Source organism: Leuciscus leuciscus (assembly GCF_965113295.1).
Source record: "Leuciscus leuciscus genome assembly, chromosome: 25".
Classification (NCBI taxonomy): domain Eukaryota; kingdom Metazoa; phylum Chordata; class Actinopteri; order Cypriniformes; family Leuciscidae; genus Leuciscus; species Leuciscus leuciscus.
Window position 1 is genome coordinate 29141470 of NC_138724.1, and position 19346 is coordinate 29160815.

Sequence of the window (19346 nt, forward strand, 5' to 3'; positions counted from 1 at the left end):
TACAGGCAGGCAGTCCATACAAGCAAACACAACAAGGCAGGGAACACGGGCAAAAGAGTAATCCACGGAACAGGCAAGAAATCCAAATACTAAGAGACATGAAACCAGGGAGAATGCTCAGAATTGCAGTGTAACACCAAACAAGACTTCGCAGAGAATGAATGAGAAAACCAGGCTTATATGGGGTGAGCTAAACAAGATAATGAAACACAGGTGAATGTGATAATGGATGAAGAGTGCGGGCAGTGAATTATGGGAAATGTAGTTTGTGAGGGAATGGCAATAGTCTGATGTGAGAGCCCTTGAGAGCCACCAGAGGGCACTCCAGCTGGTGACCGTTACAGGGTCGCTCAGTTCTCCTCTGGCCAGCGAACGAACAGTGTATGATTGTGAGTTTTTATTAGTTACTAATTACGAAATTTTTCTAGTTTTGGAGCTTCCGAGGGGCAGTGAACGCCTCGGTTACGACTGTAACCTCGGTTCCCTGAAGAGGGAACGAGCGTTGCGTCGAGAAATGACGCTATGGGAACGCTTTGCGTGATGACGTCTTGAAGCACATGTAAAATCAGTCCAATGGTGTGGCGGAACGTCAGAGGCGGGTGACGTCACGTACCAGGAAACTATAAAAGCCGGCCCAAAACAGAAAACGAAAGCTTCGTAAAAGTCTGAAGTTGAGCTGACAGGCATGAAGGAGATATGGCAGGGCGACGCAACGCTCGTTCCCTCTTCAGGGAACCGAGGTTACAGTCGTAACCGAGGCGTTCCCTTTCAAGGGAACTCCCGTTGCGTCGAGAAATGACGCTATGGGAACGTCTATACCAACGCCTCCATAGCTACAAATGTCTGTCCTGTGTGAAATCCGTAGAGCAGCACTAGGAAGACAAAACATGAGACCCTGGAGCAGAGTCTAGATCCAGAGAGTAAAACCTGACGAAAGTGTGCGGTGAGGACCAGCCTGCCGCATCACAGACGTCCTGTAAAGAAACTCCTGAAATAAGGGCCTTAGAGGCCGCCATACTCCTCGTCGAGTGCGACCGGACAGCCAAAGGAGAAGGCTGCCCAGCCGCCTCATAAGCAAGTGAGATAGCCTCGACCACCCACTTGCTCATCCTTTGCTTAGACACCGGGCCCCCTTTGTTAGGGGACCCAAAGCACACAAATAATTGATCACTTTTACGCCACAGGGCAGCTCTGTGGACATAAGCGTCTAACGCCCGCACAGGGCAAAGCAAATTATTAGCCTCCTGGTCAGCATTTTGAAAGGGAGGAGGACAGAAGGCCTGCAGAACAACAGGTCTGACCACATTAGTGGGGACCTTGGGGATATAACCCGGTCTCGGATGAAGGAACGCTTTAACCATACCCGGAGCAAACTCTAAGCATGACGGAGCCACCGACAATGCTTGAAGATCCCCTATTCTCTTAAGAGAAGAAATAGCCAGAAGGAAAAGAGCTTTCAGAGTAAGAAACTTCTCAGGAACCTCCTCAATGGGCTCAAAGGGGGCCTGGGATAAGCCTTGTAGCACAAAGGACAAATCCCAAGGTGGCACCCTAGAGCGAACTGCAGGCCTCAGCCTCCAAGTGCCACGAAGGAAACGAGATACCAAGGGGTCTTTCCCCACAGACATTCCACCCAAAGGAATGTGGTAAGCACCTATGGCCGCCACATAAACCTTTAAAGTGGACGGGGTCAGACCTGCAGTGAACCGGTCCTGCAGGAACTCCAGCACTGTACCAATTGGGCAGTGGACTGGGTCCAACCGACGGTCACTACACCAGGAAGTGAATACTCTCCACTTCAGGGCATAAAGTTTCCTCGTGGAGGGAGCTCTGGACTGTAGAATGGTCTCAACAACCTCGGTTGAGAGACCTGACTCTATGAGCTGGGCCCCCTCAGAGGCCAAGCCCACAGGTTCCACAGTTCTGGCCGAGGGTGAAATATCGAGCCCTCTGCCTGGGACAGAAGGTCCCTCCTGACGGGTAACTCCAGAGGATGCCCGTCGAGGAGGGACACAAGATCGGGAAACCATACTCTGCCCGGCCAGCGCGGGGCTATAAGAAGTAGATGGACCCGGTCCCTGCGAACTCTTTCCAGAACTCCCGGGAGCAGAGCAACTGGGGGAAAAGCGTACAGACGTAGCCTCGGCCACGTCTGTACCATAGCATCCAGTCCCAGAGGAGCTGGATGCGTGAGGGAGAACCAAAGTGGACAGTGAGACGTCTCTCGAGACGCAAACAGATCCACTTGTGCTTGGCCAAACTCCCTCCATATCAGCTCCACCACCTCGGGGTGGAGCCTCCATTCCCCGGGCCTCGGCCCCTGCCTCGACAGAGTGTCTGCTCCTATATTCTGGACCCCGGGGATGTAAGCTGCCCTGAGTGACAGTAACTTCCCCTGGGACCACAAGAGGATATGGCGTGCCAAGTTGGATAACGGGCGCGAGCGCAAACCCCCTTGGTGGTTGATATAGGCGACTACCGATGTGTTGTCCGTATGTACTAGCACATGGTGCCCCCTGAGATCTGTGATAAAGCTCCTCAGAGCCCGGAAGACAGCTAACATCTCTAGGCGATTGATATGCCAGGAACGATGATGGTCTTCCCACAGACCTTGAGACGAGCGACCCTCCAGGATCGCTCCCCAGCCCGTGAGGGAAGCATCCGTCGTTAGCAATTTGCGACGACAAGGAGCTCCCAACACTGGGCCCTGGGACAGGAACCAAGGCTTCTTCCACATAACCAAGGCACGTAGGCATCGCCGCGTGACCTTGATTGTGCGAAATGGGTTGCCCCTCGGGGAAAACCCCCTGGTCCTGAGCCACCACTGCAGGGGCCTCATGTGTAGCAGTCCAAAAGGTATCACGTTGGAAGCTGCTGCCATGAGACCCAACAGTCTCTGGAACTGTTTGACAGTGAGTAGCTGGCCTAGCTTTACACTTTTCACAGCTGCAAGGATGGAATCTATCCGTGGCGGTGACAGGCGCGCCTGCATCGACACAGAATCCCAAACCACGCCTAGAAAAGTGGTCCTCTGTAGTGGAGAAAGCACACTCTTCTTGGCGTTCAGCCGTAACCCCAACTCTTTCATGTGGGCGAGAACAACATCTCGATGTTGAACCGCCATCTGATGCGAATGAGCTAAAATCAACCAATCGTCGATGTAGTTCATAATGCGAATACCCTGGAGGCGCAGTGGCGCCAGAGCTGCATCCATGCATTTGGTGAAAGTGCGGGGTGATAAAGCTAGGCCGAATGGAAGAACTCGATATTGGTATGCTTTGCCCCCGAAAGCAAACCTCAGGAACTTCCAATGACACGGACGGATGGATATATGGAAATATGCGTCCTTGAGGTCTATCGTGACAAACCAGTCCTCGGACCTGATCTGTGGCACGATCTGCCTCAATGTTAACATTTTGAACTTGAGCTGCATGACTGACTCGTTCAGAACTCGAAGATCTAAAATGGGACGCAATCCCCCGTCCTTTTTTGGAACTATGAAGTACCGGCTGTAAAACCCGGTTTCCCTGCTGGAGGGAGGTACATATTCTATGGCCCCTTTCTCTAACAGAGTGTTCACTTCCTGTTCCATAACCAGAACCTGCTCGGGGCCCACCACTGTGGGCAGGACCCCCATAAACCGAGGTGGGCGTTTCTTGAATTGTATCTGATACCCTTTTTCCACGGTCTGCAGGACCCAACGAGAAACATTTGACAGTAGCTTCCACGCTGTCAAAGATTCTACTAGAGGTACCAGCCTCTCGAGACTGGTTTCTGGATTTTGTTGCTGTTGAGTAGTCGGTTCGACGCCCTGTAACGGCGAACCGGCAGGGAACGACCGAACAGACTGCTCTAGCACCCTCCTCGGAGGGGGCGGGCATCCCGAGGCCACTACGTTTCCGGGTGGACCTTGAGATATGTGCTCGCCGGAGACCGCTGCGCCCTGTAACACCAGAGGTGGCAGGGTTGGCAGAACGGTCCCCTGAGGGTACCGAAGAGAGACGGGCACCGTAAAAAGAGGTGTTAACCGCTCTGCTTCGGGGGGAACTACCCTCATTTGTCCTGGGTCCTCGGACGTCAGGACTTCTTCCCAGCAGCCTTCTTGGCAGTAATAACGGTCCTCAGATCCGTTTTACCCCTCGAAGACTGCTGGGTTTGAGCGCGCCCTCCGTGTCCCCGAGGTTTTTGTGGGGGAGCACGGGAGGAAACGCTCTGCTTCTGAGTGGCACGGTGCTCAGCGCTCTTTTTAGAGGAGTGAGGCTGCTCCCGCCCAGCAGCCTCATAGAAAGAACGGCGGGGGAGGAGTTTTTGCAATGCAGCTGCCTGTTTAGCAGCTTCCTGAGATTTAGCTACCGCACTGTTTACTGCATCGCCAAATAAACCCACAGTGGAAACCGGAGCATCTAAGAGAACATGCTTTTCTCTCTCTTTTATATCACTCAGATTGAGCCACAGATGCCTCTCAGTGGCCACCAGGGCTGCCATAGACCGCCCGATTGATTTAGCGGTCTCCTTGGTGGCCCTGAGAGACAAATCTGTGGCTCTGCGTAGTTCAGCCACTGTATCGGGACCAATTCCCCCGCCCTCCTCTAAATCCCCCAATAATTCTGCCTGATAGGCTTGCATAATGGACATCGTATGCAGACACGCTGCTGCTTGACCAGCGGCTGCATAAGATTTATGAACCAGGGATGAAGTATATTTTACTGGCTTAGAGGGAAGTGAAGGAGCTTTCAGGGAAGATGCCGTTGCTGGAGAGAGATAGCTCGCAAGCGTCTCCTCCACCTTCGGCATCTCCCCATAACCATAATCTTTATAATTCTGAATAGATGAATAGTGAGATGTTTGTGGTGCATACACTCTGTATGAAACCGGTTTTCCCCACGATCTCGACACCTCGGTGTGGAGATCGGGGAAAAACGGAAGGCTTCTTCGCTGAGGCTGAGCACGAGATGGCAGGAAGCGTTCGTCGAGCTTACTTTTCGAACGAACGTCCTGCCTATCCTCTGGCCACTCAATAGATAGTCTGTCAACTGCTCTAGGAATAACATCGAGCAGTTCCTCAAACGCATGAGACTGAGGTGGCGAATCCTCAGACTCAGCTTCAACACTCACAACATCCAACTCCTCAGAGCTGGACAATTGCAGTATTGGTGCCTCTATCAGGGGGGAAGAAACCGCAGCGCGTCTCAACATCCACTGACAGATCCATTTGCGAACCCCAGGTCTGAGATCGCCGCCGAGCCTCAGCCGCGGCGGGACCCGAGCCCTGGGGAACGTGGTCGGGATTGAACCGAGCCAAACGGGATCGGAGCGTACGCAATGGAAGCGCACAGCAATGCTCACAGTCACCACCCTCGAGTGCTGACTGGGCATGCTCCTCTCCCAAACAAACAACACAAAGAGTGTGTGTGTCACCTCCCGTTAAATAACGCGGGCAGGGATGGACACACACTCGATACTGCTGCTTGCTCGCCATAACTGAATCAATATATATGTATATAAAGACAGACAACACCAAATAACAAGGACAGATTTCAACACAGAGCGCAACTGAAGACTCAGAAAGCTTTCGTTTTCTGTTTTGGGCCGGCTTTTATAGTTTCCTGGTACGTGACGTCACCCGCCTCTGACGTTCCGCCACACCATTGGACTGATTTTACATGTGCTTCAAGACGTCATCACGCAAAGCGTTCCCATAGCGTCATTTCTCGACGCAACGGGAGTTCCCTTGAAAGGGAACCCGAGGTTACCCCGTGAGTCAGTCCTAGAGCTCCTCCTGTCCGATTTTAGGAAAAAATCTAGTCTATTGGAGACTTCCGATAGATTTCTTAGGCGCTCCAAAAGAACACCACAGACACTGTGTGATCACCATGGGAAAATATCAGAGTAAAACTGGGAGCTGTGAATAATATGATACACCAGTGTTTTGCCAGATTTATCTATGTATCATATATTTACTCTTTTAATTCCTTTTATAACGGTATCATTTTTATATCAATTTTAATTCCTTTTATAACTGTTTTAACTTTCCTTGCTTTTATTTTGTGATTATTTTAATTCCTTTCTGTGTAAAGCACTTTGAATTACCGTAGTGTATGAAATATGCTATATAAATAAACTTGCCTTGCCTTGATCCGAGTCTCAGCCCGGGCTTCACCTGTATTTATGAGGGTTTAGAGCGTTAAAGAAGGACTTTAAACATGAGATGGAAGGAGTTGCTGATAAAGAGGGAAAGGGAAACCATGATCCAGTGTGTGTGGATCTGTTCCAAAACCCAGGAAATTCCTAAATGACTTCATACCTATCTAAAAAAAAAAGTGTTCTAAAAATGGTGCCATTAAGCAATGAAAATATTATTTCTGAGTGTTTTCTGTACATTTAAAATGTTTTTTAAATGTTTTTTCTTGGTTGTGTGAACGTTAAGGGAACATTCCATTTTGCAAACATTATGGGATGGTTACTTTTAAATGTAACTTCTGAACATTCCGAAACAAGTAGCAACATTTAAAATTGTAGGACAAACATCCAACTGAAATGTTTCAGAATTTTTTTTGTGCTAGAACATTATTAAAGACCAGATGACTTTGAACGAATGTTCTTTTAACATTACTGGAAGAACGTTTGTTCATAAATAAGAACGTTCTGAGTTAGTTGGGAACATTCCCTGTTAGCTGGCAGTATCCTAATCCCAGTGGAAACAACACAATTGCCCTAGAGGAAATGTTATTGCCCATTGAAAGGTTGCTCATTCATGCTTCAGGAGTGTTTCAATGAAGGCGGTGGTTCTCAATCAGGGCTTATTGAAATAAGCCGAAACTAGTTTTAAAATAAGCTAAAACAGCTGAAATAATATTTCCTATTTTAAAAGTGCAGTAAGCGATCTCTGAGAAACACTGTTGATATTTGAAACCAACCCAAATCCTCCCCCATCATGAGTGGACACGCCCCCTACTGCTGATTGGCTCACTCTCTCCTCCCCCATCATGAGTGGGCACGCCCCCTCCTGGTTATTGGTTCACTCTCTCCTCCCCCATCATGAATGGACACGCCCCCTACTGCTGATTGGCTCACTCTCTCCTCCCCCATCATGAGTGGGCACGCCCCCTACTACTGATTGGCGACAAGTTTTGTGCTGCTCGGTCCGATCTACTTTCAACAGCGTTTCTCAGAAATCGCTTACTGCACCTTTAATTCTTTTCCCTAACAACTGCCATTTTTATTTAAGAACCAGGGTTCCCATGATTGTGGACAACCTGAATATATAAGGGCTTTTAAAAAGTGTGATTTCTAGACCTGGAAAATAATGGAAATTAATCAAATCTTACGTCATGAACATTTTGAATATACATTTTACATTTCTACAACTTAGTAGACTGTCTAAAGTGGACCATCAAATAAAGTGTAACCCACTTCTAAAGTCAATAGATTGACTATATGTGTTCATGTGCTCATCTTGGAACGATCTTTATTTGAGGGCTGTTCTCAGCAGAAGTGTATTGGTTTGAAAATAAAAATTAGTTGTTTTTTAATGTTTTTCAGGCACCTTCAGACATTGAAATTGAGTGCCTGAACTCTGATGATACGAGCCTCTACCGGACATGCAACGTCAGCGCGCCGTTTATGAGGTCACACACTCAGGTGAGACGCCTCAAACCTGTCTGAACATTGATCAGTCAGTGATCACATGGTTTAATGATGGCATTACCTTCAGTTAACCATTTCCTTTTGCAAATGGCATGATATTAACATGGTGCTTTATAGAAAATGTCATACATTTCCACACTCCATGGTATTGTAGCGTTTCCAAAAACATGCTTTGGTTCTTTTTAGTAAATAAAGATGTGGTCAGAATAATCCTACCGCTCGATTGCTTGGAAAAACAAACATCACATGTTCCGATTTGAGAGAACATATTGGAGTCAATCTGCAGCAAAACAGAAGCCCGGGGTTGTTGAAAACATGTCTGTAATCCTCCTGACATCGACAGAAGCCGCAGAACGGAAAGCTCGTCACGTAAAAACCCGTGATATGCAGATGTTTGTTTATGCCTGTCAGAATGGGGCAGATATATCATCATTTCTCTGCTCTTTTTCCACTTACCGAAGGTCTGATTCTCGTACGCCATGCGTCTCTTTCTCTCAGTGGGATTGTTCCTCAGGTATGTTCTGTGGTTGTTTAGTTTGGGCTGGCATCGACCCAGACTCTTCGTCCTATTACTCGAATTCCCCTCGTGTCTCTGGGGCCGGATGGAAATTCAATGCACCTTCTGTTCAAATCCGGTACAAAGCAATGCCATTAATCAACGCCGGTACGGCCAATTAGACGACGATGAGTAATGCAGAAACCATAAATTACTGTAGAATAGAAGCACAGTATGTCCTTTTGTTGTGTTCTGTGTTCGGTTTAGCTTCTTTGTTGTCATTCGTTGACGTTTTCTTTCATTTATCCAGTTATATTTTCGCCTGGAGTTTGAGTTCAGCAGATCTGTCTTCTTGAACTACGTCCAGATCAGCCTGAGGGTCTCCAGGTGAGGTCATGACCTTTGAACCAATGAGAATCTCATGAGGATATTTTTTATTGATGAGCAACATGAATATAGATTAAATTGGTGTTAGCAATCAAACACTTTTGTTGAGTTGAATCTAAGAGTGCTCTGTTTGTTTCATTCCAGTGAAGGTGAAGAGATGTTTCCAGAGGACAACATTAATGACATTTATCACAGTCTGAAATATGAGGCTGATATTCTCTTCACAAGGTAACATAGTACAAGTGAATCTCACAAAGAAATCTTTAAAAATCAAGTAACTATATTTAGCGTAAGAAAAAGTAAGTCAGTTTTTTTTTTTTTTTTTTTTTTTTTAATGAATTATCATTATAGCAATGGGAAAAAATTGCTGATTTAAACTGTAGTTAAGGCCTTGGATCTATTAAAAATGTGAATAAAAAAAAATCTTAAAGGTCCAAAAACAGGACAAAATAAAGCATTTTTTCATGCAAAATGTTTTTAGATTTTAATTTTGATTTTGAGGTGAAATATGACCCATACATGTTCTTGACAGGTTTTGTTAGATTCACCCAGAAATATTACGGTAACACTTTAAAATACTGTTTTATTTGTTAACATTAGTCAACATCAACGAACTTCTAAAGCATCTCGGTTAATGTTCATTTTAACATTTACTAGTATATTATTAAAATCGACACATGGTCTTGAGATAACATGAACAAAGAATAAACAGTTGTATTTTTATGAACTAATGTTAAAAAAGATAATAATAAATACTGTAACAAATGTATTGCTCATTGTTAGTTATAATGTTAGCTAATGCATTAACTAATAAGACCTTAATGTAAGGTGTTACCATGTTTTTTTTCTATTGAATCATTCATACTGTGAGTCAGGACAGTCTCTTTCTTTCAGAGATTCCAGTGCGTCCCGTTTTGAGATCAAACCTGAGCTTTCCCAGAGCGTCCCTGTTGGGACCGGACCGGCCTTCAACCTCTCTTATCAGGTGGGCTCGCCATATCCAAACCATTCTTCATAATGAATCAGAAAACTGCCTATCTGTGCTTTTGAACAAAATCAATATTTCCAGTGGACGTCTAAGATGTCTCTGCTAAAACAGAACCTGTTTGTTTTGCAGATCCAGAATCTTGGCCTCTTCCCTATATCTGAGCTTCTCTTCACGTTAAACGTCTTCAGTGTGACCAGAAAAGCAAACACTCTCGTGCACCTCTCAGACTTGGATATCGATCAGGTGCATTTTTAGTTCACTTATTTATATTTACATATTTTTTCATCACGGAATTTCAATCTCAAACTACAAATCTCGCAACTGTGACTTTATTTTTCGCAATTATGAATTTATATCTCGCAACTGTGACTTTATTTTTCGCAATTACAAGTGCATATCTCGCAATTCTGACTTTATTTTTTGCAATTACGAGTTTATATCTCGCAACTCTAACTTTATTTTTCGCAATTACAAGTGCATATCTCGCAATTCTGAATTTATTTTTTTCGCAATTACGAGTTTATATCTCACAACTCTGACTTTATTTTTCGCAATTACAAGTTTCTCTCGCAACTCTGACTTTATTTTTCGCAATGACGAGTTTATATCTCGCAACTCTGACTTTATTTTTCGCAATTACGAGTTTATATCTCGCAGCTCTGACTTTATTTTTCGCAATTACGAGTTTATCTCTCGCAACTCTGACTTTATTTTTCGCAATTACGAATTTATATCTTGCAACTGTGACTTTATTTTTCACAATTACTGATTTATTTCTTGCAACTGTGACTTTATTTTTCACAATTACCGATTTATTTCTTGCAACTCTGACTTTATTTTTCGCAATGACGAGTTTATATCTCGCAACTCTAACTTTATTTTTCGCAATTACGAGTTTATATCTCGCAATTCTGATTGAATTTTTCTTCAATTCCCAATTATTTCTGGCAACTCTGACTTTATTTTTCGCAATGACGAGTTTATATCTCGCAACTCTAACTTTATTTTTCGCAATTACGAGTTTATATCTCGCAATTCTGATTTAATTTTTCTTCAATTCCCAATTATTTCTGGCAACTCTGACTTTATTTTTCGCTATTACGAGTTTATCTCTCGCAACTTTGACTTTATTTTTCACAATTACAAGTTTATATCTCGAAACTCTAACTTTATTTTTCACAATTACAAGTTTATATCTCGAAACTTTAACTTTATTTTTCACAATTACGAGTTTATCTCTCGCAACTCTGACTTTATTTTTTTCAATTAAGAGTTTATATCTCGCAACTCTGACTTTATTTTTCGCAATTACGAGTTTGTATCTCGCAACTCTGACTTTATTTTTCGCAATTACGAGTTTATATCTCACAACTTTGACTTTATTTTTCCTCAATTCCGAGTTTAAATCTTGCAACTCTGACTTTCTTTTTTCACATTTACGAGTTTATATCTCAAAATTCTGACTTTATTTCTTCAATTCCTAATTTATATCTCGCCATTCTGACTTTATTTTTTGCAATTACGAGTGTATAACTCACAATTCAGACTTTTTTCTCAGAATTGTACGGTATAAACTTATAATTGCGAGGAAAAAAGTTTAAAAAGAGGCAATTACCTTTTTTTTTTTTTTTATTCTGTGGCGAAAATAAGTTTCTATATAAAACAGGAAAAATAAATAAATATAATTCAAAGGAAAAACAGTTTTTTGGCAGATATTTGTTCTTGTTTTAAGCATAAAGTCACTTAATTTTGACGTTTTCAGAAAACAATACTTATAACTTCTCAAGTAAATGTTGTTCTTGATTAAGAATATTTCGATATTTACGGAAAAACAAGACAAAAATACTGAGTAAGAAAATCATTATTCGCAGTGCATGTTAATCTGAAACTGAAAATTGTTTTAGTAAACAAATCCTTTAACAGTTTCCAGAGCTTCTTATTTTGCCTGTTTCATAATGCAAGTGATCTGTTTATCCAGTTTATTTGAGTTGGAATAGCATGAGTTCAATCAGTAGTTCTGTTTTAGTAAGAGGTGTTCTTGTGTAAATCCTCATCTGTTTTATTATCATGAAAGGCTTTTGGCATGTGTTTGAGACTCTGTTTGCTCGTCTCAGATGGCTGGATCGCACTGCAATGTTCCACGTGTCATCACCGCCGGCTCTTCCTCGCAGGAAGACCTCTCTCTCAACCCGCACATGGTAAACTTTGCTCTTTTTACACATCGTCCAAACTTCTGCAAAAGTTTTGCGATGGACTAACTGCATCCATCTGCCGGGAAACAAAGCAACAGAATGCAGAAGTGATAAAGCTTGATGAAAACAAACCACCCGACCTGCTTCATCATATTCAGCTGGCTAGAGATAACAAGACCATTCGTTCGCAGTCTATATGTGCTCCAAATTGGAAGTGATTCACTCCTTTAGCAGTTTCCTCTCTGGCACATTCAATTTCCAAGTGTGACGTGATCAAAGCTGTTTTAAAAGGGACTCATTATGCTTTTTTTCCCCATGTTCATCTTTCTTTAGTGTGTAATGTTGCTGTTTGAGCATGAAAACGTTCTTCTCTATATCAGTGTCAGTGTTTCTGAACTCATTGTAGTCTTGAGTTTCTCCCGGGAACGAACACGTCACAATATTCATCATTTAAATAATTAATACGCAGAATAAAGGGTCGGGGCCTGGTTGAGTTAGCTAGTAGTGTGTTAAACTGGCGGTTATGGTAAGGGGCGGGACTCGAAGCGCTCGACCAATCACAACACACTGCTCCAGCTGACCAATCAGAGCACAGTGTGCTTTTCAGAAGGAGGGGCTTCATAGAGACAGGAACTAAACAGAGCGTTACTGACAGACTGGGAAGAGAGGAGCCGCAACAATGGAGAATATGAGGAAAATAATCAACATTCAAGCAGGAAAACCTGTTCTAGTAGAGCCTAAAAACAACATGGCCTGTTTAATGTCATTCATATTGTGTGATTTCTGTTCACAGAACGCATCCACCAGCGATGCATTACTTGCGCAATGTAGAATCAACCTGCTTCCCCAAGGAGACGTTAGCATCAGCGCAACAGGATGGCTCAATCTTCACGCTTTATTAGCCGTGAGTATTTTCTGTTTAACCCTGCTGGAAATCCTGATATTTACCAGCAAACTAAACCTGATCATATGGCTTCAACCTGGGAGACTGTTTTGGTTGGCAGAACTTTACCGTAAAAAAATAAGGTTTAAGTTTTACAGATTTAGCCTAAACATATTATTTCTTTAACTGAAATAATATCAATATACCAAATGGTATACTAAATTATTAATATATAATACTGACAGTCACCTTAAAAATCCAGATGATAAAGAGAAAGTAGCATGATCAATCAAAGTCATCATAACTAGCTTTTCCACAAGCTGAAGTAAATACTAATGTAAGACACATGACACTAAAATAATACAATAAACATTCATTGAACAGCGTAACATAAGACCCTAATCTACAGAACTTGACTAGTTATTTCAATGAAAACACATTAAATGTAAAGTGTCACACAGGGAATTATGGAAACTTATGGTTTTTCATTGTGGACCATCAAAATAAAGTGTAAGCAATGGTTTTGAATCGGAATTGAATCAGTATTGAATCAGACAGTTGTTGCGCAGACATTTGGAAGTGGTTCTGACTCTTAATGAGCTGTTTTTTGCTTTCGTCTCATTCCTCAGGTGAGATTTAAGCGGTTAGATCTGGTAATGACGGGAGCCGTTGAGTTGAGCCCCTCCAGTCCGATGTTCCTCCATGAGGAAAGGCCCATGAGACATGTGAGTACGCTGGAAAACCCATGGATATGAAATGAAATTATGCATTTGAGCTCGCTTTATTACATTTGCTTGTGCATATGTAGGGTTGTAAGGAGAAAGAAAGAGCAGTTGTTTACAGAAAGTATTGTGGGTTTTTTCCTTGAAGTGTTTGTGCGTTTTGTTCAACACAAATGAGGCCTTTCTATGGAAGCTTGTTTCCGCCACAGAATAAAACATTTTAAAAGATAATTGCGATTTTTATCAGAATTGCGTGATATAAAGTCAGAATTGCGTGATATTAAGTCAGAATTGCGTGATATTAAGTCAGAATTGCGTGATATAAAGTCAGAATTGCATGATATAAAGTCAGAATTGCGAGATATAAAGTCAGAATTGCGTGATATAAAGTCAGAATTGTGAGATATAAAGTCTGAATTGCGTGATATTAAGTCAGAATTGCGTGATATAAAGTCAGAATTGCGTGATATAAAGTCAGAATTGCGAGATATAAAGTCAGAATTGCGAGATATAAAGTCAGAATTGCGAGATATAAAGTCAGAATTGCGTGATATTAAGTCAGAATTGCGTGATATTAAGTCAGAATTGCGTGATATTAAGTCAGAATTGCGAGATATAAAGTCAGAATTGCGTGATTTTAAGTCAGAATTGCGAGATATAAAGTCAGAATTGCGTGATATTAAGTCAGAATTGCGTGATATTAAGTCAGAATTGCGTGATATTAAGTCAGAATTGCGTGATATAAAGTCAGAATTGCGTGATATTAAGTCAGAATTGCGAGATATAAAGTCAGAATTGCGTGATATTAAGTCAGAATTGCGTGATATAAAGTCAGAATTGCGTGATATTAAGTCAGAATTGCGAGATATAAAGTCAGAATTGCGTGATATAAAGTCAGAATTGCGTGATATTAAGTCAGAATTGCGTGATATTAAGTCAGAATTGCGAGATGTAAACTCACAATTGTGAGTTACGTCCAATTCTAAGGAAAAAAAGATTGACTTGTGAGTTTATTACTCAGAATTGTGAGTTTATCTCGCAATTCTGACTTTATTTACATTTACATTTATTCATTTAGCTGACGCTTTTTATCCAAAGCGACTTACAATTGCTATATATGTCAGAGGTTGCACGCCTCTGGAGCAACTAGGGGTTAAGTGTCTTGCTCAGGGACACATTGGTGTCTCACAGTGGATTCGAACCCGGGTCTCTCACACCAAAGGCATGTGTCTTATCCACTGCGCCACTACCACCCCTTATAAATCGCAAATGTGACTTTAGTTTATATCATGCAATTTTGACTTTATAACTCGCAATTGTGTTATAAAGTGAGAATTGTGAGATATAAACATGCAATTCTGAGAAGTTTATTTATTTATCGCAATTGCGAGTTTATATCTCACAATTCTCACTTTATAACACACAATTGCGGCTTTATATCACGCATTACTGAGAAAAAAAGTCCGAATTGCGAGATGTAAACTCACAATTTTGAGAAAAAAAGTCCAAATTATGAGATTAACAGTCACAATTATCTTAATTTTTTATTCTGTGGCAGAAAAAAGCTTCCATACCTTTCTGATACACTCTTGAAAAAAATATTCTAATATTGGGTTTTCACAACCATTTTTTAGCTCCCCCAAAGACCCTTTCAGTGAAAAGTGAATGATCTAAAGAACCTCTTTTTCCACTATAAAGAACCTGGAATGGAATGGAATGTTAAAGGTTCCATCGGAACCATCGATGCCAATAAAGAACCTTTATTTATAAAAGTGTAAGCAGGTGGAAAATGAACAAACTCTTCTGGAAAATCACTCATATGTCATGCTGCCCCCTTCTGGTTAAGAATGCAAATGCTATCAGGCTTTTTACCGGATAACCCGGTGCAAAAGAGTGTAACTTAACATCCTCACATATATGAGGCCAAATCTTGTACATCCAATTCCTCTGAGAATTTGACTCTAACGTTTCGTATTCTGGTTCTGTAGATAATCCTGGAGATTAGGAAGGAGGACGAATACAGAATTCCCATCTGGGTGATTATTGGAAGTACTCTGGGAGGACTACAGCTTCTGGCCCTGCTGGTACTGGCGCTCTGGAAGGTTTGGGATGGATTTTATTCAGAGTTACCCACGGAAATGAGACAATCCTAAATTCCTTCCATATGTTGCCATTCCCGTCTCAATTAGATTAAGTAGAACCTAATTTACATATGTGACCCTGGACCACAAAACCAGTCATAAGGGTCAATTTTTTTATTGATACACCATGTGAAAGAATAAATAAGCTTTCCATTGATGTATGGTTTGTTATGACAGAACAATATTTGGCCGAGATTTGAAAATCTGGAATCTGAGGGTACAAAAAAATCTAAACATTGAGAAAATCGTTTTAAAGTTGTCAATTTATGTTCGCAATATTGCTGCATTCACTCACAAAAATATATTTTTTATATATATTTACGTAGGAAATTTACAAAATATCTTTATTTAATATGATATTTACTTAATATCCTGAAATCTATAATTTTGACCCATACAATGTGTTGTTTGCTATTGCCACAAATATACCCGTGCGACTTGTGACTGGTTTTGTGGTCCAGGGTCACATATTTACATAATAACAAACATGTATTTTAGGGTTTGTTAGAGGTTAAATCTCCTGGGACGCTTCCACTAAAACAAATCACTGTTTTTCTTTCATCCTCAGCTTGGATTCTTCCACAGGCAAAAGAGAAAGAGAGAAGAGCAGGCGACCAATGAGAAGACAGCAGAGGATCGGTAACCGCACGGCAACCAATGAGAAGACAGCAGAGGATCGGTAACCGCACGGCAACCTCCTCAGCCAATCACTCAGGGATTCTCCAGACACGGTGTGCGTCAGCCAATCAGCTGCTCTCGAGCACTGCCACGCCCAATCTGCAGTCTGACCAATCAGCTCGCTTTGTGCTGCCAATTAAGACAAGAATATGTGAAGAGAAGAGGCTGAAGCTTTAGTGTGAGACTTTGAAATCCAGGTCAAAAGAGAAAGAGATGGAAAGTATGGAAGCTTGTTTCTGCCAAAGATAAAAAATTAAAAAACGTTTTTTCTCACAGTTGTGTATTATAAAGTCAGAATTGCGTGTTATAAAGTCGGAATTGCTTGATATAAAGTCACAATTGTGTTACAAAGTCAGAATTGTGTGATATAAAGTCAGAATTGCGTGATATAAAGTCAGAATTGCGTGTTATAAAGTCACAATTGTGTGAATTGTGTGATATAAAGTCAGAATTGTGTGATATAAAGTCGCAATTGTGTGATATAAAGTCAGAATTGTGTGATATAAAGTCAGAATTGCGTGTTATAAAGTCACAATTGTGTGAATTGTGTGATATAAAGTCAGAATTGTGTGATATAAAGTCGCAATTGTGTGATATAAAGTCAGAATTGTGTGATATAAAGTCAGAATTGCGTGTTATAAAGTCACAATTGTGTGAATTGTGTGATATAAAGTCAGAATTGTGAGATATAAAGTCGCAATTGTGTTATAAAGTCACAATTGCGTGTTATAAAGTCACAATTGTGAGATAAAAATTCGCAGTTATCTTTTAAAATGTTTTATTCTGTGGCGGAAACGAGCTTCCTTAGGAAATAACTAGTCAACGAAAAAACAAACACTAATGAATAGACTCCAGGTTTTGGTACTGATGAAATGTTTGTGTGTCGTGAAACAAACCTCAGATCACGGAACCGACTTTTTTGCCGCAGCGTAGATTCAAGCTGATGCACTTGCACATTGTAAAGAATTTTGAACTTGAAATATGTAAATATGAAAAAGTTCAGCAATATAATGCAATACAAATATTTAACCATAAAATTATTAATATCTTGCACTTTTTGTTGTCACTTACATCTTTTCATGATGTATAATTTTTATATAGTTCGAGTTTTTTGCAGCTGGAATTGAAAGTATTCCATTTGTATTTCTGTGGGGGTTTTCTATCATTTGAAATTGGTAAAAGTGCTTAAGGGTAGTTGAAATAATAAAATTAATGGGAAAAACATTTTATGTGCTGTAACCAGTTTTTCACCTTTTATTTGCAATAATTAAATTTTTTACTTTTCTTTTTTTACTGTAAATTTACTTCAAATTCTAAAAGGTTTTTGCTGTTCTATAAATGTTACTGTAGTGTGATGAGTATTTTAGACATTTTAAAAAAATTACAAAAAAGTTCAATATTCCATGTATTCTCTCCATTAACATTTAAATGTCTAACAAGTAGACAAATATTATAGAAATAAATAAATAAATCATCTGACATCTCAACTACCCTTAGACACTTTATGATCACTGTCTCGAATAACAGTGGCTGTGTTCAGAACGCAATACTAGTTTACTACTTATAAACACACTATACTAATGGTTATTAGTGAAATAGTAGCCTATGCATTATAAACCATTTCAACAGTACTGTCTTCCTTAAGTTATTTTGCATTTAAAATCAGACTAACAGTCTGTCAGAAAAGAGTTGTTAATGTATTGCATTGCAGTAATACTTTATTTTGTGCATTATGCAAATGTTGTCAAATGTAGGTGATCATGGTATACTGCAGAAATAAGTAAGTGTGGTGGTATGCGGTTCTGAACATAGTCTCTCAATCGGACTGTATTTTTTCTTATGACATGGCTTTACCGCTTTCACAGTATAACACCGTGGTGAATCTACGGTCACTTGTTTCAACTGTTGTCACTTATGTTGGCATTTTATTGCATGTAGATGACAGCCGAATGTTCATGTGTTGTTGTTTTTTTTATTGATCCACTGAATAAATTAAAAATCATCAATTTAAAACACTTAAATCTTTGTTTTTGAAATCAGACCAGAACAGAATTAGTTTTATAGACTAATATGAACAGTGCCTACATCTGTAAATATTACAAAACATAAAAGTTAAAATATTTTGCTTGCTACATCACTCCCATAGTTGCATTTGTGTTATTTAAGAGTTTATCACTTTTTCTAACATGTTGAAAACATTCAGAAAAAATAATCAATAGGTGTGTGTCTGACACGAAGACGAAAGGTGCTGGAAATGAATCAAAAAGTAATCAGTTACATTAATAAAGTAATTAAAATAGTTACACTACATTTTAAATAGGGTAACTTGTAATATGTAACCCATTACATTTCCAAAGTAACCTTCCCAACACTGTTTACACGACAACAATGTACTAAAAACAGAAAAGTTTTTACTTTACGTACAGACGACAACGCTGTCAAAACGATCCCCGCTCACACTGATCCGTGAAAACGATTAAAAACGGTGTATTCTGCTGCCAGGCCAGTAGATGGCGATGTCACTTTGTAATGAAACAGACTTAAAACGTAATGCATTCGCGTTTTTGTAGTTTACAATTACGATAATGGTATCTCTAGCGATGCATGATATACCGGCCACCATATCGGTATCGGCGGATATATGTTAATTTTAATGTTATAGTTATCGTCCCGATAACAAACTTTGGCCGATATATTAAAGCCGATAAATAATGTATTATTTCCTTCAGCTGAGACACTTCAGATGCGAACTGTTCAACATGATGGTTTTGAATTGCTTGAAATATGATTGGAATCACTTCAAATAAGGAAAATAAATTTTAGCGCAACATGTGCAGTCATATCGGCTACATAAAATCATAATGAGAACATTATCATTGTGTGTTTGGGACATAGATGTCAATGGTGAGACTTTTGTTTTCGTAATCAGGCTCTCAAAAATTATATAAAAATTTGATTTAGATTTATCGGCCAATATATCGGTTATCGGCTTTCAAATATAAAGAATTATCGGGTATCGGACACATTTTTTTTTTACAAAAGTAAGCGTTTTCAGGCCCACAAAACACCGTTGTCGTGTCAATGAACGGCCAAAACGCATAAAAAGTTTTCCATTTATAGTTGAAAATGGTGTCGTGAAAACGGCCCCTAAGAGAATTTTGCAAACCCTTCTTAAAAATCACAAACTCAAAGACAAAAGAAGCACAGAACCT

At 40.6% G+C, this 19346-nt stretch overlaps 1 protein-coding gene across 5 annotated transcripts in view; it reads left to right on the forward strand.

Moving 5' to 3' along the window:
• itga11b (integrin, alpha 11b) overlaps positions 1 to 19164 on the forward strand; it is a 62299-nt gene extending 43135 nt beyond the window's left edge. For 2 of the 5 annotated variants that reach the window (XM_082160643.1, XM_082160645.1), the window contains 10 exons: positions 7543 to 7641; positions 8454 to 8530; positions 8675 to 8758; positions 9425 to 9515; positions 9648 to 9761; positions 11633 to 11716; positions 12504 to 12614; positions 13223 to 13318; positions 15304 to 15417; positions 16025 to 19164. In XM_082160643.1, coding sequence (XP_082016769.1) covers positions 7543 to 7641; positions 8454 to 8530; positions 8675 to 8758; positions 9425 to 9515; positions 9648 to 9761; positions 11633 to 11716; positions 12504 to 12614; positions 13223 to 13318; positions 15304 to 15417; positions 16025 to 16099 — 945 coding nt within the window. In that variant the 3' untranslated portion in view covers positions 16100 to 19164. The remainder of the gene's footprint in view (positions 1 to 7542; positions 7642 to 8453; positions 8531 to 8674; positions 8759 to 9424; positions 9516 to 9647; positions 9762 to 11632; positions 11717 to 12503; positions 12615 to 13222; positions 13319 to 15303; positions 15418 to 16024) is intronic. The other 3 variants (XR_014202964.1, XR_014202965.1, XM_082160644.1) reach the window with 3 other exon arrangements.
• Positions 19165 to 19346: the final 182 nt, after the last annotated feature.